At 38.4% G+C, this 22,838-nt stretch overlaps 1 protein-coding gene across 1 annotated transcript in view; it reads left to right on the top strand.

Moving 5' to 3' along the window:
• Positions 1-22,838, top strand: part of Wdr49 (WD repeat domain 49) — a 109,127-nt gene that overhangs the window by 74,000 nt on the left and 12,289 nt on the right. Inside the window, exons 13-17 of the mRNA XM_050147472.1 lie at positions 490-677; positions 1,710-1,907; positions 4,578-4,759; positions 17,138-17,241; positions 18,328-18,474. Coding sequence (XP_050003429.1) covers positions 490-677; positions 1,710-1,907; positions 4,578-4,759; positions 17,138-17,241; positions 18,328-18,474 — 819 coding nt within the window. The remainder of the gene's footprint in view (positions 1-489; positions 678-1,709; positions 1,908-4,577; positions 4,760-17,137; positions 17,242-18,327; positions 18,475-22,838) is intronic.

Here is a 22,838-nt window from a genome sequence, read left to right as displayed (position 1 = left end):
ATCCAGACCTCAAATGAGGGTTGTTGCCTCTGTGTACACGTCCAGCGGCTTACCAGGGATAATAAGTTTTATATTTTCATATATCTATACACAAAAATACATATTTATATCTATTTTATGTTTTCAGGATAGTACTATAATGTTTAAATTAATATTTTATAAATTCATCAAATAAATGAATTATTTTATCTGCGTTCAATGCAAATAATATCAATGTAAAATGAACGAGTAAAATAAAACAAAGCAAAGGAATATTATATATAACCTGTGTCATTAATGCTTCACACAAATTCTTCTCAATGTTACAGCAAGGGCAACATAGAATAATTGCCATTATATAATGTAAGAGAATCAGAAATGGCGCTCAGTCTAGTTTGCAGTGCTACTGACCTCTCCACTCTCATATGCTTCCAATAGGAGGAGCCAATAGGAGATGCCACTTTGGGTTTTCTGGGTTTATTTTTCTAATTTGTTTCCCCCATGCTACAGGAGGTGCTAACCTGGTGTCATGTGGAGCATCTGGTTACGTCAGGTTCTGGGATATATTTAAGAAAGAACTCTTGGCTGAATTTTTGGCTCATGCTGGAGTTGGATCCATTATTATGTCTACTGATAAACAAAATCAATACCTTGCCACTGGAGATCCCGATGGATGGTTGAAAATCTGGAACATAGAGGTAAACGGAAAATGTTCTCACAGAAACATTATTATTTAAGCACAATATTTGATTAAAAAAAAGTATTTGGCTGAGTGATAGCTTTTCTATTTCCTAGAAAAAGGGAGAAATACTCTGTCGAAAGTATTTTAAAGAACCCATTTGCCTGGCAGTGGTGGCGCATGTCTTTAATCTCAGAACTTGGGAGGCAGAGGCAGGCAGATCTCTGTGAGCTCGAGGCCAGCCCAGTTTACAGAGTGAGTTCCAGGATAGCCAGGACTACATGGAAAAGCCCTGTCTCAACAAAAGAAACAAAAATTGAAACTATTTGCTTATTTTTAGCATAAATTTGTTTTCAAGTAATTCTCTCTCTCTCTCTCTCTCTCTCTCTCTCTCTCTCTCACACACACACACACACACACACACACACACACAGGAACAAAAACAAAACAGATTTTTGTGCTGAAGCATAGTAATATCCAGTCATGTCAGTTGTCCATTGTAGGAGTGTGGTCTTGTCAGTACTTCACTGTAGCACTGATTGGACATAAACATTAGGATACATCTTAGGTGAAAAAACATCTAAATTCCATCTAGTGTGCTGGTCCTTCATCTACTGTTATTAACATCCTCTGTTAGTTGATATAGCAACTGTTTACCTGCTCCTGAGGTAGAGAGAAGGGGGGGAGCAGAGAAAAATGTATAGCTTAATAAAATCAATTAAAAATCATAAGATGATATACTATTTGGTGTCTCCATGTGGTCAAGCTCCCTTCTATCAGATATTAATTACTCCCTTTTACTCCTATTCTTTCTTTTCCCAAGGTGGTCATTTCAGTGGGCAGACTTTCGTCAACATTAATGTAGCTGTTTCTAATCTCCATCATCATGAACTTTCTCTTGAAGGAAGATCATAAGTTATTATTTCTAAATGCACACTCCCATTTTCATATCAGGCTTCTTAAAGATTGATATTGATTTACAAATCATCTATTTATTTACTATTTAATTATTTGAATTTTTAACATTTTTTGGGTATTTCTTTCCATTCAGAACTATTGTACCAATTCCACTGGGAACAAAATCACCCAGCCTCCAACCTTGCTCAGATCATTTCAACCCCATGAGGACCGAATAAGTTCTTTGCAGATGTGTGAGTCACGTGGTCACTTGGTTATCATTTCCTCCTCTGCGGACTGCAGTGTCTGTGTGACTGGGCTTTGCGATGCTCCTGCCTTGGTCTTTGGTCAGGTACGCAATTCCTTCTCTGTTATTCTAGAATTCACATGGCAATTATTGTGAATCTATGCTTACTTCTATGGGAGTCTCCTCTACTGTCTATAGTTTATGGTTACGGATGGACTGATATACAATGCTGCAGGTGTTACTCTATAATCACGTTCCCTGATTACCAACTGCAACCAGCCCCATGAAGGGGAGGGCGCATGCTTTTATACCTAGTTTGTTCTGTTACATGCCATGAGGAAGGAGAGAGAAAACACGTATGAATTCCAAAGATTTTAATAATTCACCACATAACAGGGTCCCTGATGAATCAGGGCTGCAGAACAAGGACCCGGGAGTCTTTTTTTTTTTTCTGACCGTCCCAAGCGTGGGCAAAAGTGGGGTTTATAAGAATAAAAATTACATACATTTGTTGCAAAGTTACAGTTACAAGTTTCACCAACCAGAAGTCAAGATTAGTGATTTTTTTTCTTGTGTTTTCTATCGTTGTCAACCAACATACAGTGCAAGCCTTACAGCCCAGACAGTCAGATTCATTTGTTCTTTATGCTATTAGGAACAACCATAATGTTTCTAAAGAACGAAAGATGAATTATGACTGTTACTATGATTAGGGATGAGATTGATCAACCGTTGGAAAGTTCTAAGCTCCCCTAGGTCTTGGGAACGTGAAATTTATTTCATCCTGAAGATGAAATCAAAGTCACAGTACTTAGACCAAGGTGCTTTTGCCTGCTTCTTCCTTCAATATGACATGGAAAGATGGTAGCTCTTAATGGCTCCACATAGTTATTGTAGAATTTATTTCAGAAAAACCCCGAGTTTTGTTCCTAGTGCTCCAGCAGATCACCAGCTGAAGCCTTCCTTGCCCTCTGTTCACATCTCTGTGGATTCCACAGACCGTCCCTTTCTTACCCACATCCCCACTAGTCTCTCTCTTTAGACCTGAACTTCAGCAGTCACCTCCTGCTCAACCCCAGCCAGAAAACTAGGTAAGTTGCCCACAGTCCTTCTCCTTTCTGTCTGTGTTCCCTTAGTCTCCATAACTTAGGGTTGTCCCTAGCGTTACAACAGATCACAAGGTGCAGCTTCTCTTCCCTCTCTGTCCATATTCCCACAGACCATCCATCCCTTCCTCGCCTTCAATCTCATGCTTAAGGATTTCAAGCTAATGATATGAGGAAGGCATTATGAAATCTCCCTCTGTAACTAATGAAAGATGTTGAGGCCAGGCTTATGTTAGGAGTGTCCCTCCATAGAGACTCAGAGAAGCCATTGTGTGATGTTGTGAAGGTGAAGCCTGGATTACCTTGGAGACCCCTAGATGCTGGAGATGATAAAGTCATGGGATATCTGATAATGAAAGCTGCTAACAGGGAGTGGAACAAAACCAAGAGGAATAGGTTTATTGAAATCAGCAACACTGTATGGAGTTGGAGATATGGCTAGAATGTGACATCAGAGTTGGAGATGCAGGGTTTGGAGTTTGTCCTGTAGTAAGGAGCTGCTTGTTTATTACTTGGCCACCCAGACTCCCAAAATAATCACATAGAAACTATATTAATTAAACCACTGTTTGGCCTATTAGCTATAGCTTCTTTTTTTGCTAGCTCTTACATATCAACTTAGCACATTTCTATTAATCTGTGTATCGCCACATGGGTGTGGCTGTGGCTTACCAGCAAGGTTCCATTCAGCATTTGTTTCCTGCAGGGCTTCATGGCGTCTCCCGACTCTGCCTTCTTTCTCCCAACACAGTTTAGTTTTCCCTGCCTACCTCTATTCTGCTCTGCACAGGCCCAAGACAGTTTCTTAATTAAGCAATGGTATTCACAGCATACATAGGGGAATCCCACATCACCCACCTTTTCTATCTAAATAAAAAGAGAGGTTTTAACCTTAACATAGCAAGATTACAGACAACAAAATAGGTATCAAGAAAGAATTACAGTTACAATATTTATATCTACATTATCTTTTATCATAAATGAGGAAAAATATAATTATTCTTCAACTCTACCAAAGACTCCAGAAGGATACAACATTACTTAAGTAAACAAAAACTACATTGTAAGCAACTTCTAAAACTCTAGAATTGACAGAGATGTCTCACTATCTGGACAGTCACCCAAAGTTCTTCTCTATTATTGGATCATTCTTTTTCAGGCTACAGGCTCATAGTATCCAGCAGACATTTCCATGAAGCAGAAAGTTTCAAAAATAGTTTTGCCTATATTGGCAGTTGGTCAGTAACTTTCTTTCATATCCTGCAGAATATCTGGCAGACTATTTCATGAAGCAGGAACCCTGAAGACTGTCTTCACCTTCTTTAGGCAACTTCCAGCAGTCACTTTTCTGTGGGTCCTGAATATCCAGTCCATACAGCATAACGTCAAGCAGTCCAAGCAAGAGCAGCTTCTTGCCTATATCACTTTTTTGTTTTACTCTAATTTCATTTGATAAGTTTGTTTCTTTCTTATCTTGTAGCTCATGTTCTACCTTACAAAAGTTATAAATATTTCATCTCTGTTACAAGACTAAGACCACAGCTGGTCTTGGTCATTTGTGTTTATGAATATCAATGGCAGTTTGTTTATTAATCTTGTACAGGGCGATGGCACATAAATGTTAGGTGAAAATAAATTTTATGTAAATAAAATATATTTTTATTTTTAGGCAAGCCGTTGGGATATTGAAAACTATTTTTCTCTTTCTAAAAGAGGTACTAGTTTCATAGAAAGTGAAAGTCAAGAAGAAAGTGTGAAAATAATTCCTGCCTTTTCTAAAGAGGAGTCATGTTTAGCCCCGACAGAAGACTTTCTACTAACTGAAGAAATCAAAGACAATTTAAAGCACCTGTAAGTACTTTGAATCCTTGTCAAGATGTGAAGTTTAGATGTGAAATGGGTACAGCTGGGCCTAATTTCCCGTGGGGCTCTGAATCTATCCAGTGGCGACCTCAAACTTTCTTAAGGTTTGGAGATGATTGAGTGTGCATGCTGGGATATGTTCTTAGGGCTTCTTATGTATTTTATTTCTTGTCTCCATTTATTTCTTACTCTCTTTATATTTATATTCTCTTTCTCTGTGTCTGTGTGTAATTCTTCGTCGTCTGTCTGTCTCTTTCTCTCTCTCCACCCACTGTCTCTTTATCTCGGTCAGAGGATCCCTGACAATGTCTTGCCAGGTAACCCAGGTTGTTCTTGAACATTCTTCTTCCCCAATCTCCTCAGTACTAGGACTGTAGGTATTGTTTTCTTTTTTTTTAATGAAATTTGTTTATTTATTTCACTCCCAAGCACAGTTTACCCTCCTCCTATACCCTCCTCTACCTCCTCTCTCCCCCATCTACTCTTCTGTTTCTATTCAGAAAGGGGCAGGCCTCCCATGATTATTAACGAAGCATGACGAATGAAGTTGCTCTAGGTCTAAGCACTTCCACTTTTATTAAGGATGGGCAAGGCAACCCTGTATAAGGAATAGGTTTCCCAAATCCAGCCACAACATTAGGAATAGTCCCTGCTCCCACTGTTAGGAATCTCACAAGTAGACCAAGCTACAAAACTGTAGGCCTTTTTTTTTCTATCCAGCCAGCCAGCTCCTAAATAACAACACAGAGACCTCTTATTAATTATTGAATCTTGGCTAATAGCTTAGAATTGTTTCTAACTAGCTCTTATGACTTATAATTAACTCACTTCTATTATTCTATATATTGCCATGTGACTTGTTGCTTTATCTGTCCTCCAGCATGTCTTAGTCCCTCTGTGTCACCTGGCAACTTCACCTTTCTTCTTCCCAGTGTGCTTTGTGTTTGGTTCTCCTATCTATATCTCCTGCCTAGCTAATGGCTATTTAGCTTTTTACTAAACCAATAGGCACTTTGGGAAAGACACATCTTCACAATGTTCCAAAGATTATTAGACATTTCCCCCTTTTTGTCTAAATAAAAAGAAAAGGGTTCAACTCTAACACAGTAAAACTATACATAATAAAAATTATCAAGTAGAAATTACATTTACAATGTGCAGTCCATTTTATTTTGCAGTTTTGGAGACAATACTACATTATTTATCCTTTCTTGTTGATTCCAATGTTCTGTTCCTAATTTAATTTCTATCATAACTAAGGAAAACTGTAATGATAACTATCTAGCCTTCAACTCCATCAAAGACTAAAGAAGGATTTAATATTATTTGAGTAAACTATAAGTGCAGTATGAGTCACTTCTAAAATGACAGAGACATCTGGCTTCCTGGTCAGTCATCTGCAGGTTTCCTCCAACGTTACGGCATCTATCTATGATATAAGCCTATAATATCTAACAGACTTTTCTGTGAAGCAGGAAATATTGAAACACTGTTTTATCCCATCTTGACAAAGTTTGGCAGTCACATTCTTTTGTGTCCTGCTTGTCCAGTTTGAACAACATTTTGACAGTAGTCGAGACAAAGGCAGTTTCTTGCCCAAATTTCTAGATTTGCCACAAATAAAATAAACTCTATATGGAGGTTCTTTGCTACCCATAATCATTTTTTAAAGTAAATTGTTGCTGCTAGGAGCAAATGTGTCTAACATCTCGTGAAAAGTTTTAAGTTATTAAATACAGCACTAAATTTGACTATATGTTTGATGGTTATGGATGCTTAACTACTGACATGCATTTCTTTATTAAACATTAATTTTTAAATGAGTAGGATAAACACAATACCCCAAATAAGAATAGAAACATACCTACAATATAACTTTAAATTTGTATCAATAAACCAAAATCCATACTAATTTAAAATAGTTTGTGATTAATAGTTGCTTTTAGGATTAAAGTAGACTTCGTCCATTTGCCTGCAAAATTCAAGATGTCATTATTTTTTCTGCTGTTTAGTACTCCATTGTGTAAAAGTACCACATTTTCTTCATCTATTCTTTGGTTGAGGGGCATTTAGGTTGTTTCCAGGTTCTGGCTATGACAAACAAAACTGCTATGAACATAGTTGAGCACATGTCCTTGTGGCACGATTGAGCATCCTTTGGATATATACCCAAAAGTGGTATTACTGGGTCTTGAGGAAGGTTATTTCCTAAAATTCAATGAAAATGACCACACAACATACCCAACTTTATAGGTAATTGATATTCTTCTGAACTCTGGTTCTTGTATTTCTGTGTCCTGTACCCTGACCACAGTATAGACATATTTGGGGATGGCACCTTTCTGTAATTAAAGAAAGTTTCTCCATCTATTTGAGACCATCTAAATTCTTGTCTTCTGTTTCTTCTTTCAGACTTAATTCTTACATGTCTTTATAGTTATAGTCTTTCTCCTAATTACTCATTTAACATCGTTTTCAAACAAAACTATTATTATTTCTTTTCTCCAATCTGTACTTCTTTTCTTTTTGTATTAGTTAAAATTTCCTTTAATCTGATTTTGAATGGAGGAAGGATTGAATAAATTGATTTCTAAATGGTGGAGAAACTTTGCACATTTGAATAAATTCTACTTGGCTGTTTTATATGTCTCATTTTTATGTAGAGTTGGATTGGCTTAATAGTATTTTAAAGTTTTGAAACTATATTCGTGAGAGAGATTGATGTGTAGATTTTTTTTGTGTGTGTTTTGTTTTGCTACAAGAATTGTGTGCTGCTTCCTAGAATAAGTTACTAAATATTCCTTTACTCCTATTTTGTGGCACAAAATTGGTATTTCTTGTGACTTACATGTTTCCTAGAATTTACCAGTGACTCTCTCTGGATTTGATACTCCTTTTCATAATGTTATAATTGATTCAGTAAGCAACTATTACATGCTCACATAAAGCACTGTTCCCATTATACATATATAGTTACAAGATATAATCTGGTAGTCATTTGAACTTACTTATGAAAGAATGAAATTCACTCACTATTTATTCCAAATATGAAGAGAAACAATGCTTAAAATGATAAGAAATCTGCTTTATAAAACTCCCAGCATGTATCAATTGAATGCTACTGTATTCTTTTATTTCTATGTTGAGCAATAGATTATCATTCACAACACATACTGTCTTTCTTTCTTCCCTGTTACTCATTGATCTGTTTGTTTTCCAGTTGCTGAGGTTTTAAGAAATGGAAATGCTAAAGGAGAAGTAAAATGATGGAATTCTCTAGGCTTAGCACATGGGCAAACCTTGCACTTTTAATATAGGAATGCATACAGTTGGGGGTTCTTTGGTGACATCCACAAAGGGATCTTTGTTTTGAATGTTTCAAACTGATGCACCCATTGGTTGTTTCCTGAGGTAACACACACACACACACACACACACACACACACACACACACACGGTGTATTTAGACTAGAGCCTGTGCACAACTCTACTTGAGTTAATTTCTGTGTGGGTATAGTCTGTCCATACATACAGCCTTACATTGACACATGTCCTACTGTGTTCTCCTTCCCGCTTACTTGTGGAGCTCCTACCCACAACACTACCTACATACCTGTTTATGTTTTAATGACATAGCAGCCTACCGTACCATCTAAGGTCATTTCAGGGTTTATACTTGCAGTGTTTTGACTGCTGAGCATGAAACGAGGCTCAAATAAGGAAATGTGAAGTGTGCTTCACTTTGTGGAAGAGGAATGCACACCGAATCTCTTCTGGATATTATTAAATTTGTGTTTGCCACTTCTTCAGTGTGACAGTGAACACAAGCATTACAAGATCCATTTTGAAGCAATCCCTTTGGTACAGTGGGTCAGTACAAAGAATGTACCACATCATTTTGGAGCAGGAGGTATAGACCTTTGTTTTAAATTTCTAATTAATAATTTTGCTTTTCAAAGCTTTCAACTTTTGCTGAAACAGAGGCAAAAGAAAAATGTTCTCTTTTTAACAACCTGCTATGCTAAATTGAACTTTGATATTTATTCTTCTATTTCTTTGAATTGTAGCTTTCCAAAATGTCAAGTATCAATTTATTCTCAGGCAAAGGACATAATGCTTTAGAAACAGAGCATCACTAATATGTACAAGCATAGAAGGCAGAGAATGGAAAGACTTTACCAAGGATGCGATGCTTCCCACCAACTCAGTTTGGAGATGAGCAAAAGCGTTAACTGGGGCCAACACAGCAAGATCATGATTTCTCTTTATTCCATAACCCTGTAAGGGTCGATGCAAATATTATATGTTCTGGCCAACATGCTAACTTACCATTTTAAAGATAAATTTTCATTTTATTTATGAGACAGAGAGAGAGAGAGAGAGAGAGAGAGAGAGAGAGAGAGAGAGAGAGAGATGAAGATAAAAGAGAGAGAAAGATACCGAGAAAAGCAGAAGGAGAGACAGGGGAGATTGAGAGAGGTCATGAAATAGAGTTCAGAGTGAAACAGCTAAAAGGCAGCAATGCCTTTTCATGAGTCTGTTTGTGTCTGCATGAATACTTCTCAATCTTCCACACCCCAATAGTGACAACCATATTAACAACCCTTTTGGGACTGTCTGCAACCCTGACCCTGGTACAGACATACTAACTAGAATAAGTGATGCTTTTACATGTTAAAATATAAAACTAAAGTAACTAAGAGGAAGTGTAAATCAGGAAAAGAAAGTCATGTGTCTAGAAAATACCACTAAAATTAACAACAACAAAAAAAGATCTGTTGCTCTGAACCCCCTCAAATACTGATGTAATTATGTTTTCTCCCCCCAGGACATGTTGACCAGTGCTTCTTATTTATTTATTTATTTATTTATTTATTTATTTATTTATTTATTTTAAAAGAAAAAACTATCTTTTTTTTTTCATTATTCATACCAATCCAAGTTCCCACTCTCTCCCCTCCTCCCATTCCCTTTAAATACCCTCCCACCCCACCCCCATCCAATCCTTAGAAAGGGTAAGGCACAATGACTTTTTACTAAATCAATAGGCACTTTTGCTCATGTTCTCATTCCTCCCACTCTTCAACTGGATTTTGAGAGCTCAGTCCAGTGCTCCGATGTGGGTCTCTGCCTCTATTCACATCAATTGCTAGATGAAGGGTCTATGGTGATATTTAAGATATTTATCTTAATTAAGATAGTCATGTCTGACTCTAGGACAAGTCAAGTTTGGGTCTCCCTCTCCTCTATTGCCTAGGGTCTTAGCTGGGGTCAACCTTGCGTGTTCCTGGGAATTTCTCTAGAGTCAGGTTTCTTGCTAACCCTATAATAGCTTCCTCAATCGAGATATCTCTTTCCTTGCTCTTATCTCTATTCTTTTACATTCTTTTTAATTAAAATTGCTATACCTATGAGCTTAAACACTAGCAGACCCTGAGGCATGAGTTTGCTCTTGGTTGCTGGCTAATAAAAAGATTTGTGTACATTAAATTTGTTCAATTAATACAGTTGTCCACAGATCTCGTGCAGATCATTTCTCAAGGGAAGCTTTACAGAGTCAGTTTTTTTCTCTCCATCAGTGATTAAACCCAAGTTGTCAGACATGGATTGCAAGTGCTCTTAGCTGATGAGCATCTTGCAACCCTTAGTAGGGTCCCATTCTGTATGATAAAGTATGTTACTAACTTTAAAATGTCAGTGTTTAATCCCAGCACTCAGGACGCAGAGATAGGTAGATGTCTGTGAGTTTGAGGTTATCCTGATCAACAGAGTGAGTTCCAAAGCTACACAGAGAAAGCCTGTCTTGGAAATCATATATATATATAATATATAAATATATATTCACAACATATATATATATATATATACACACACATACATATAAGTAATCAGTGTTGTGAACTTTTTTTTCTCCTTTTGTTCTATGTTTTATTGCTTCTAGACACCTTGTTTTATGAAAAATAGTGCTGATAGGCTTTAAAATTTATGGATTTTTTTAAAAAAACAGTTGGTCTTCCCACAGTTAATGTATGTCTGAGGGCCATGGATAAGTTGAGGATAGGAAGACACAGTTTTCTCTATTGTGCAGCATGCTTTTCAAAGAACAAAAATCATACAAGAGCCATTGCTTGTGCTCTTTAAACTTCTGCTTGTTCCAGATAATTGGCTTGTAATAACTTTCTGATTGTTGTTATGAGACAGCATATAATAATGTCATTTAGGAATTATGTGGTAATTGAAAGAAAATGGTTACCAATGCATTCTCACAATTGACTTATGGGTTGTAACCCTTAATTCTCCCAGGAATGTGACCAGGATTATGACAATAAATTTATCAGCTTGTCAGTTGAACTTTCCAGTCATTTAAACAGATTTTACAAATCCTTTCAGCCTTGGAAAATTGTTTCTTGAAAAATAATTCTTGAAACCCAAGTTCTTTTACTTAATCAAATGAGTAAACATGAGAAGAGACAAGGTCAGCTACACGTCCTTGTGCAAATGTGCAAAAGAGAAGCAATATGCCTGACAATATGAAGAGGCTTGAGGAAACTTCCTTTTTGATGACTAGGTAATTGCAGATGTCAGCATATGTAAATGAGAAAAATGAGGTAAGAAAGACGTAGAGGTACAGAAAACATATAACTAAGTAATAAGAAGGAAACACGGAGAATTAAGTGAAGTATACCTGAATGCCCCCAGTTCATTTTATAGAAAAATTAATTTGGTACCTATTATATTCTGATTTATACATGAACATTTGGTTTCCATAACGATTAAAATATTTCATGAAATCATGTGTGAGAAGTATGTAGGTGGTGAGAAGTTATCATAAATATATATAAATCTTGAAAAGATGAAGATGAGTGAATTTGAACAACTAGCAGGAAGGTCTTAGTTTTAAGTTAGTGATGGATACAGAGAAACAGATATTCCCTCCATTTAATTCTGCAAAACAAAACAAAAACAATTACCATTTGTATTCATCATGTTTCTGTTGCTATAATACACCATGAACAAGGAAACTTATAGAAGGAGGGCTTATTTCTGGCTTGCAGTCTCAGAGGGATAAGAGTTCAGAAACAGCTGAGAGCTCATATCTCCAATCACAAACCGGAAACAGAAAGAAGTGAAGAAAGAAGGAAGCTTGTAAACCTGAAAGCTCACTCTAAAGAGACATTTCCTCCAGCAACTCCACACCTCCCAGCTCCACCCAAAGAGCCAAACAACACCAACTGAGTATCAAGCATTCAAATGCCCAAGACCATGGAGTTCATCTCATCCAAACCGCCAAACCATTTGAAAATGAAAAGCAGTAGAGGAGCAAACAAAGGGATCCAACAGGAAATGAGAACATGTATTTTTTCTCACATGATAGCAATATGCAGTACTTGTCTTCTCTTTCAGTAATGGATACTATTGCTGCGGCAGAATGCCAAGACCAAAAGTAAGCGAAGGAAGAAAGGGTTTAGTAGGCTCACACTATCACAACATTGTTGGAGGAAGTCAGGGCAGGAACTCAAACAGGGCAGGAGCCTGAAGGAGGAGCTCATGCAGAGGCCATGGAGGAGTGCTGCTTACTGGAATATAATCCCACATAATGGAATTATGTGCGCAATAAAACATTTAGACTTTATAACCTCATGATATATTTTTATTGTAAGAACAACATGTTTTTTCTTTAATAAGCCCACCACCCCAAAGTGGTTGGCCAAGGTTTTCTAAAAAATTGGTGAAAGCATTTTTGAATGTACATTAAATCAACCACATGTTGTTCAATTATTGTGTAAAGTTTTATAAAGCATCTGCTGTTTTATGAGTTTATGGATATGTGCATATGCACATCTGCCACACTGTATGTCTGGAAGTCAGAAGACAACTTTCTGTAGTTGGTTCTCTCCTTTGACCATGCAGGTTCTGGGAATTGAACTCAGATCCTCAGGTGCCAAGTCTCTTCATATACTGAGCAATCTCATTGGTCCTCCTTTGATATCTTTTTGCTGCTGATATTGTTTGGTTGTTTTTTGTGATTTTGGCAAGAGGTGTTGGTTTTGAAATCTCATCTCATCGTGTACTCCTGGGATGGCCTTGATCCTAGTAAGTATATAGACCAGGGTGCCCTCAAACTAAAAGAGATCACTTGCCTCTTTCTCTCCAGCCACCCTAAGATAGCTTGTTCATTCTTTTTAATTGGATGTTCTTTGTGAATGTGAACATTTTGATATGTGTATTGACATCTACAGTTCAGTAGGGAAGTTGAAAGGATTATTGGAGGCATATTAGACTGCTCTCAGAAACATTCAGCCCCTCTTTGAAGAATCCCAGTGAGATGCACTCATACAACATCTTACATGCTCTTCTACTTAATCACTATCAGAGATAAACAAATCTATCCATTCATATAGCACCCATTCTTCCATGTTTATTATTGCTCTACAGAAATAGTAAGCAATTCCATTCCCTCTTTGACTGTGTGTTATTTTTTCCCATTTGGCCATTATTTAAAAAATTACTTTAGAGAGGGGTTAATTATAAGGAACCAGAAAAAATCAAATGAGAAACAAAATAAAAATTTACATTTACCACAGCAGTTTTCATAAAGCAGAAGTTACACTTCACTATTAGTGTTATTATGCCTTATAAATAATAGTGTGCTAAATATGCTCTGTCCTTATTAGTAAGGAGTTGATATTTAAAATTATATTGCTATTGATTACCTAATTATTTTGACAATAGATGCCATGTTAGAAAGTAAATTAGGAAACGGATAGACTTAAAGAAAAACATACAAAAATTATTACATTTTATTTTAACTTGGAGATTATCTGACATAAATGTCTTGACTGACAGCCAGCTTTTGCCAACAATCTGTGGTGATAATTATCGCAATAATATATGAAATGCTAAGACCTATTTATTTTTGAAATTCAAGTCTTTAAAACCTTCAAAGAACAAGCTATCATTTGTCCATGTGTCATATTTCTTGATGTTTTGTCTGATCTTTCTGTTACCAAGAGTACTAGAACTTGCTAGGAAGTGGTGCTGGAACTCTCTTCATAGCAGAAAATCGAGTCATGTTGTTGAATAAAATACTAGTAACCCACATTCACTGAGCTCAAAGTATATTTCAGAAAGTCTTTTAAAGTTTTTTTTTTCCACTTAAGTCATTTATTCTCACAATACTTTGAGGAGGGGGATGCTATTTTCATTCCCGTTTCACATCTGGGAAAGTTAGGAAGAGAGAATCAAATATCCACCCAAAGGCTTTAGACATTCTAATTGCTGAGTTAAAACTTACATGCTATGCCCTGATGCTTGTCCAGCATGTACCGGATTGAAGTGATAAACATTCCTCTCCAGTCACCCAGTATCTTGTGAGGTACCTGCTACTATATCAGAGCCACCACCCTCTATTTTCTTGTTACACCTTGTAGGACTCTGGAGTTCCTGTCACAGTAACCATATTTTCTGTGTACATCTAGAGCAGAGAGAAATGATGTCCTGTTCGGCTTCATTATTTTTATCTGTGCGCCTCCTCTTAGGAATATTCACCCCTTTCCAGTTCTCAGAATATTTAAATGATTCTTCTGAACACTAGATATTGGTGGAAAGCAAGTGGTACTCTTGTATAGTCTTGGTCTTACCCTTACCCTTAGAGTATGTAGATGATTTTGCAGTCTAGCATCACACAGAGATGTGCTTTGCCTTCAAGGTTTATTAGCTAACCCTAGTCTATGTGTAGTCATTTAAATAAGTCAATCAATACGCTATAATTCCTGGAAGGTTCTTTTACTTTTTGCCTACTTCTGCCTATCTCTGCATGACACATTCTGTTCCCTACAAAAGATAGTCATTTTAAATTCTACTTGATGAGGCTGTAAGAGAAAATGGTTCAATAGGGGTAAAAGGTCATAACACTTTGGGAAAAGCCAAGGTCTGGCATTAACTATTCAGATATGGGACTTTTCTACCACGCTTTTGCAGTCATTTTATGCCTATGATACTTTTCCAGGGAGATTGTACTATTGATCCAATAGTTACAAGGCTTGTCCGTGTTGCAGTCAACTTTCCCTGATCCACTACTAAATCCCCACTGTTACAGATTTCTTTACAGTCTGAAGATGCCAGATTTAGTCTGTGAAACTCAGAAGCGACTATATATGCTGGTTTTGAAAATATTTATTTTTATTAGTTTTCCCTATGTGTATGTCTGTGTAGGTTTGTGATCCTGAATACAGGTCTGTATTCTTCTGGAGCCACCCAGCATGGACACTGGGAACCAATCAGGGTACCCCTGCAGGAGCAGTATGTGCTTTAACGCCTGAGCCACCTCTCCAATCCTGAGAATATGCTCTTTTTTAGAGCAATGACCTATTGTGAGGGAAACAATCCAGTACTGCTGGGAAAGAACTTCCCATCTATCCAAAGTTTGTTTTCAGGGAGCAAAGCTCTCTTAGAAAATATGTGACCCCAAATGATTCTCTCATAGACACATGGGCACTCAAGACATAGCTTTTCACCCGCCCGCTCCTAAACTCTGGCTTGTTTGACAACTTGCTTCCAAAGAAAAATTATATTCCAGTGAGCACAGTCAGGATGTTATTAGTGTGACTCGGGCAACATAATATTCTCCAGGAGATAAAGGTTAGTACCGGCAGTCAGATGACAGTGTTTCTCTGATGCTGTGTAATCAAGACAGCACTTCACCCTTGCTGCCTTCCTCCAAATGACCAACAACTGCAGTGTAAACACATAAAAAAATGTCACATTGGGTCCAAATTAAGGGTTAGTCGACTACGAATATGACACCTGCTTCTTAAAACTGACAACATTGTGATAAACAAGGAAAATATGAGAAAGTGTCACAGGCCTCAGAAAGCTTAGGAATCAGATCCTTAGAATTTTGATATTACAGGAAAAGGGCAGTAAGGAAAAAGAAAACACACCACCAATAATACTAATAATATTTGGAGTTTAGTTAATTAGGTGCTAATAATGATTTTTAAAATAATTTCTTAGGATTTATTTACTTTGTCTGTAAATATATACGTGTCCGTTCATAGTTTATGTGTACCATGTGCCTGCAGCAGCCGATGGGGGCCAGGAGGTATCAGATTACCTAGAACTGGAGTCACAGGTGAGACTTGTATAAAATACAGCCATACCCACTCCAAAATATGGTTGAGAGGGAGGGTTTTTTTTTGTTGTTGTTGTTATAGATATAAGGGAGAGTACAGTCAGAGATGCCTGGAAGTCTAGATCAGGGAGAGAAGTTTTGTCTGTTAAGATGGGCATCTACGACAGTGAATGTTAAACATCTAAAGATCGTTTTCTCTTCTGCTAGGAATGTATAAGGGTATAAAATGGTTTCCCTATTGTATTAGTCAGAGTTCTTTAAAGGAGCAGAAGTTGTGTGTGTGTGATTTATTCGAGTGGATTATGAGCTGTGTTCTTGTTAGTCCAACAATGGCTGCCTCCCTGTAGAAAGACCAAGAATCCCATTGTTCAGTCCATGAAACTGGATGTCTCAGCAGTTCCAATCTGATGATGGTGTCCCAGACATTTCCTAGAGAGCTGCTGGTCTTCAGTCAATAGGGCAATACAAAGAAATGGGTTCTAACCCCAGTCAAGGGAAGCCTCCACAGCAGGGTAGCTGGATTTGCCACTGAAAGTGAGAGCAAACAAGAAAACAAAAACACTTCCTCCTTCCACATCCTTTTATATGGAATATCAACAGAAAGTGTGGCCCAGATTTAGGGTAGGTCTTCAAATCAAATGATACAAGTGATAAAATTCTTCCCCTGTGTGCCAGCTGCTTGACTTTTGGTTGACTGCAGGTATAGTCAAGTTGACAGCCACGGTTAGCCGGCACAGCTCCCCATATTTCTTTTGTAGGAGGTTTCGTGCCTATTCCAGTTCTTTTAAAGTTTTCTTATAGATACATACAGAAGCATAAAATTACTGATCATTTTTGGCTTTTGGATACTATAAAAGAAGAGGCTTGTTTTAAGAGATGCTAACCGATGACAACGATGCTTTTTTTTTTGGGTCTCATCACAAGGCAGGGGAGTGTGAATGTGCTTCTATGAAGTCTTTTGTATCATTTCCCCTGATTTCCCAGCTGCAGAAGAGTCTTTCCCAGCCGTCACCTTTGTTTGTATTCTCCCCGCTATGCTAACAACTGGGTAGTGGCACTTTGTTCAAAGGCTTGATGGCTTCACTAATTACTCTCACTACTCTCACTGCTTACAAACATAGGGATGGATATATACTTTTTGCAAACTTAAGGTATTTTGCCATAGCCAGAGAGTTTTTAATTTTTAACTTTTTAATTGTTATTATACTTTAATTATTTCCTTCCTTTTTCAGATCATTAGAAGAAACAAATTTCAGCCTGAAATATAAGAAGAGAAACATCGATAAGAAGAAAACATGTAAACCTTGCTATCATGAAATTACACAGAAATCAGTCAGTAAGTAAACAGTATAGGATAGCATTTTATAGACTAATACGAATAAGACAAGGAGCTATGCTGTCTATGAGGAGTGTTCATTTCATATTAATAAATAAAATGAGTGATGCTGTTTTTATCTGATGAAGGAGGAGGGTAAGGCCTGGACCTATTAAATAGTATGCAAGGTTTCCAGCATACACAGTAAACGGCAATGGATGCTTGACATCACCCTGACTCCCAGAGTTATTAGGTCTAGCACCAGCAGCATTATGGAACACATTACAAATGTAAATCCTAGTACATTCATCTTTTCCTCAACCCCCCCCCCCACCAAAAAAAAATCAGAAGCCAGGATGGTACCTGGTAACCCATGACTTACTACACTCTTTCAGTGATGATGCTCATGCGTAACAAAGCTCGAGAACCATGGGCTTAGGGAAGGCCTCGGAGAACAAATACAGCAAGACAGTAAAAGCACAGCGTCTGCCTTCACAGGGCTAACAGCCACAGAGCACAAAACCACACCTGAATTTAACATTTATCGAGTTCTCTTTCATTACTCACTTGTCATTTGAGGCAGAAACTTTTTCCAATTCATTCAAAACTTCGCTTTTAATGTGCAGCTCACAGAAGTCCTTGTACTTCTTCACAGGCAAAATAAATAAGATGCTGCCGTGGCCTATGCTATAGTGGGATGAAAAAGTACCTGCCAATTCCAAATTTCAGCTGCTTTGTTCAGAAAACACTGAAAAATATATTCCATTTCACAAAGGATATAATTTTCTTAGAGATAAAAGAGAGGAATTGAAGACTTTCCAAAACTGTAGAATACTCATTTTCAAGGGAATGTTGTAGAAAAATACACAAAATGGGAAATCAAAGAAAAGCAAGCCTTGGTTCCTCTTTGTCCTTTGAACAGAAAGGACCCTGGTTTTATTTTCAGCTGTGCTTGGAGGCTGTGGTAATCACTGCAGCTGCACCAACTGAGTAATAAGACGGGTAAATTTGAACAAGTGAATTTGGAAGCACATTAGGTCATTTCAAAGAGCTAACGGCGCTCACTGTGCTCTTCCTCCCTCCTTCCCTGGAATTTGCTGTCTGAAGGCACCTTTAGGTCTTTAAGCCTTAGAAGCTTGAAAGAGCTGCCTGAAGTGACTCAACCTGCATTTCTTCTTGACCCCGACAAATATTTTAAGGAAGAACCAGAGGAAGATGAACCCCCAATCCCGGAGCTCCCTTTGCTCTCTGAAAGTAAGTCTTTAGGTGGCCTACAATCACCATTCTTTCTTCATATGACTCAGTGAAAGGCAAAGGAAATACCGTAGATTAGCATGCAAACAGCATATTTGCCTTGTAGATTGCTATGAAACAAAGTGTGGTGTGGTTGTCAAGATTTACAGCTCTGTGCTCTCAGCAAGAAGAGCCAAATGGCTGCAACACATGACACAGATATTTCCATTGTGTGGCTGTTCTGCAGGAAGCCTCCTGCCTTGGATACCATGAATCTGTCATAGCTGAGCACCTCTCCTCCCTGAATAACCTTCATTTTCAAAACTGATACCAGAGATAGAAACATCATGAGATTTTAAAGAGAAGAGTCTCTGGCAATCTGGCTCTGTTCTTCCCTTGTCTCTATAAATAGAGGCCACTTAAAGTGCATTGTTTCAGAGGCTCCAGCTGCAGTGCCTCGCTAATAAGAGAGGACAAGGAAGCTTAACTTGAAAATATGCAAGTGGACGATCTCTGAGCATTTCGACACAGCATGTGCACAAGAATGCTCTATTTTTTCAGACTCTTCTAGGCTTTGCAGTTTGTGAGCATTTGAGGAATATTAGTACAAACATCTTTCCCACAAAAGGAGCCTCATGGGAATTCAGGCAACACAACCTGAAACTGGGTGAGGTACGGAGAAGGCATACCGGCATGGTAACGGATCTCATTTCCAATACTGATGGAAATGGAATGTTCTCAGTGTGCGATACTGAAAGGACTGGAGTAACATGACCGGGATCTGAGACCTACTGTCTCAGCTTTCCAGTGCCTGACACAGGGCTCAAAATCATTCTTCAACAATACCTTTGCAGGAGGGAGCTGTGTTCTTATAGCCACACTTGGAGACAATTTTTGGTTCTCATCAAGAACAACTGTCATTTGTTATCATTATACTTTCTAATCTCATACTATCACCTTGATAGATCTTCCTTAAATGTCCTCTGTTCTAAATTTGTACACATTTGCTTATTTTCTCGAGGTTTCTTTCTGCTCATTTCTCTTTGAACTATGTAACATTAAACTTTAAGCCTTTAGGTATATGGAATGGGGCTTCCAATCTGTAATGTCAGAATGATCTAACATTAAGAATGAATGCGTATGCTGGAAGAATTGGTCCAAGGACAAAATATTTGCTACAGACTAGATATTGCATCTCCATGTGATTGGATGTGTGTGCATGGTTTCATCCTGTAATCCTAGCACTCAACAATTAGGAAAGTCAGAGAGAGGGCATCATAGGGGAACCTGGCTAGCTAGGTTAACCTGTAGGGTGAGCTGTGGGTTATGCTGGGACCGTGTGGAAACATGATGACCAAAGGGACTCAGGGAGAAAAAGGTTTATTTAGCTTCTGTTTCTGAGTTACAGTCTATTGAGGGAAGCCAAGGTAGGAATTAAAACAGGCCAGGAACCTGGAGGCAGGAGCTAATGCAGGGGTCCCAAAAAAGTGCTCTTGATTGGCTTGATCCTCATGGCTATCTCAAAATCCTTTCTCATAGACCATAAGACCAGAGCTGTGTCCTCAAAGAATGAATTAAGTAATTCTCACTTACCTATTACTAATGTTAAAAAGTACCCTACAGGGTTGCCTACTGCCTTCTTATGGAGGGATTTTTTCAATTGAGATTTCCACCACTCAGATGACAATAGGTTTTGCGAAGTTTATATAAAACTATCCAGCACAAGAAATTAAATATGTGTATGCAAAAAGACCCAGACCACCTACAAAACAACCAAAAGTGCTAATGACTTCTGGGGAATGATGTCAAAGGGTGGCTGGCCACCATCATGGATCGCTGCACATATATGCACAAGGTCACAGTCATACACACAAATTCACACACATCTCAACCAAAAGAGTTGGTCAGAACAGATCAAAGTTAAACAGGCTCCACAGGTAACAATAGTTAAGCAGGCTAGAAAAGAAGGGGTGTGTGTATTTCTGGTAGTCGTAGACCATGCCTTTAGATGGTGAGTAGCACCGTCAAAGGAAAGGACGTGGGGGTCTAAGTGGCTGAGTTCCAAAAAGAATGTGCATGAAAGGAGACAGAGACAGAGACCCACATTGGAGCACTAGACAGAAATCTCAAGGTCTAAATCAGGAGCAGAAGGAGAGAGAGCACGAGCAAAGAACTCAGGACCGAGAGGGGTGCACCCACACGCTGAGATAATGGGGATGTTCTATCGGGAACTCACCAAGACCAGCTGGCCTGGGTCTGAAAAAGCCTGGGATAAAACCGGTCTTGCTGAACATAGCAGACAATGAGGACTACCGAGAACTCAAGAATAATGGCAATGGGTTTTTGATCCTACTGCACGTATTGGCTTTGTGGGAGCCTAGGCAGTTTGGATGCTCACCTTAGTAACCTGAATGGAGGTGGGTGGTCCTTGGACTTCCCACAGGGCAGGGAACCCTGATGGCTCTTTGGGCTGACGAGGGAGGGGGACTTGATTGGGGAAGGGGGAGGGAAAGGGGAGTCGGCGGTGGGGAAGAGACAGAAATCTTTAATAAATAAATAAATAAATAAATAAATAAATGAAAGTCAAGAAAAAAATGATTCTTGGTTATTATTTTATATCTTTTTTTGTAAGTCTTGTAAGTTTTGTTATTCAAGAGAAATTTTAAAAATCTCTATAGATATTGAAGTGAGGGCTATTTAGTTCTGTGGAGAGAATTGTGGTCAGCATGTGCCAATAAAACTCGGAAATGTGATAGATAGTGCTGAGATGCAGTTTTCAGTGCACTTAGAGCACTTTTGATTTAGAACGCCTGAGTTAGACTTCTGTCTTTTTAGATAGAGGAATATTGTCCTATAAATCTTGCATGATCATATATTTCTTTGGTTTTCCACTCTACTGAATGGATTCCCACCCATATCAGTGTTCAGAGAAAGTGGAAGGGAATACTGGCCAAAGATACTGGGTTTTCTGTATTCCAATATATTGTACTGTCCTACAGAGCTATCAGAACATTTGGGACAAAGTATATACCTCCATCTCAAGACCGGTTCTTGCTTTGTAACCCAAGTTCATTTTGAACTAATTGTAACCCAGACTGTCTTGAAAGCCCTAATTTTTACCTTTTTGAGTGCTGGGATTATTTCAGGTTTGATCATACCTATCAGAAATCTATCTCCTAAAAATGTCCACATATGACCTAAAGAAAACCTTTGCCAAGTCAGGTCATCTAGGAAATGTTTCCTGCTGTTTGCCCCTTTAGTTAATGTGTTCATCTTTATTTCCTTCCCATGCCGTCTGATAACATAAGAGCTGATATGTCTGATTTATTTTTTAGCTTTATGTGAGAATAACTGTAATCTGCCTAACAAATCCTCCACAGAAACAAAATTATTGTTGAAAACGAAACAGGAAACTTACTTGATCACATCTATATTGTAGAAAACCTCTTAGGAACAGTGTGGAGGGTGTGTATCATGGATCTGGGTTGAGGCAGATTAGTATAATGTTGAGATGTGTGCAGTGCAGCTGTTTTCCACCTCTCATCCCCCATCACTTACCAAGCAGCATAATATTATTTTTAAGATGAAAACATTAGAAAATAACTTCCTTCAAAGTGTTTAAGTGTTCAGTGAGAAGGATCACCTGCTCTGATCAGAGATATATATCTATCAAATTTCAAGTTGCATAACTATGCCAAAGCAAAAGATCCTCACCGACAGAGGAAATGCAGATGAAGAGGGGTCAAAGTTGGGAAATGTCAGTTCCAGATTTGGTGACAGGGATGTGTCTGTGGACCATCTAGAAAGGAAACTGGCCTTGGTAGGAAAGAAAGGGAGCATGGGGACTGAGTAGCAACACAGCTGAGCCATATTTTTTTTAATTAATTTATTTATTTATTAAAGATTTCTGTCTCTTCCCCACCGCCGCCTCCCCTTTCCCTCCCCCTCCACCAATTACGTCCCCCTCCCTCATCAGCCCAAAAAGCAATCAGGGTTCTCTGCCCTGTGGGAAGTCCAAGGACCACCCACCTCCATCCAGGTCTAGTAAGGTGAGCATCCACGAAACTGCCTAGGCTCCCACGAAACCAATAGGTCCAGTAGAATCAAAAACCCGTTGCCATTGTTCTTGAGGTCTCAGTAGTCCTCTTGACCGCTATGTTCAGCAAGACTGGTTTTGACCCAGGCTTTTTCAGACCCAGGCCAGCTGGCCTTGGTGAGTTCCTGATAGAACATCCCCATTGTCTCAGTGTGTGGGTGCACCCCTCGCGGTCCTGAGTTCCTTGCTTGTGCTCTCTCTCCTTCTGCTCCTGATTTGGACCTTGAGATTTCAGTCCGGTGCTCCAATGTGGGTCTCTGTCTCTGTCTCCTTTCATCGCCTGATGAAG

The sequence above is a fragment of the Alexandromys fortis genome, unplaced genomic scaffold (genome assembly GCF_014885135.2).
Source record: "Alexandromys fortis isolate MF-2015 unplaced genomic scaffold, M_Fortis_MF-2015_v1.1 scaffold_53, whole genome shotgun sequence".
NCBI lineage: Eukaryota > Metazoa > Chordata > Mammalia > Rodentia > Cricetidae > Alexandromys > Alexandromys fortis.
Note: the sequence above shows the minus strand (reverse complement) of the source record. Positions and strands in the feature narration are given on the sequence as shown.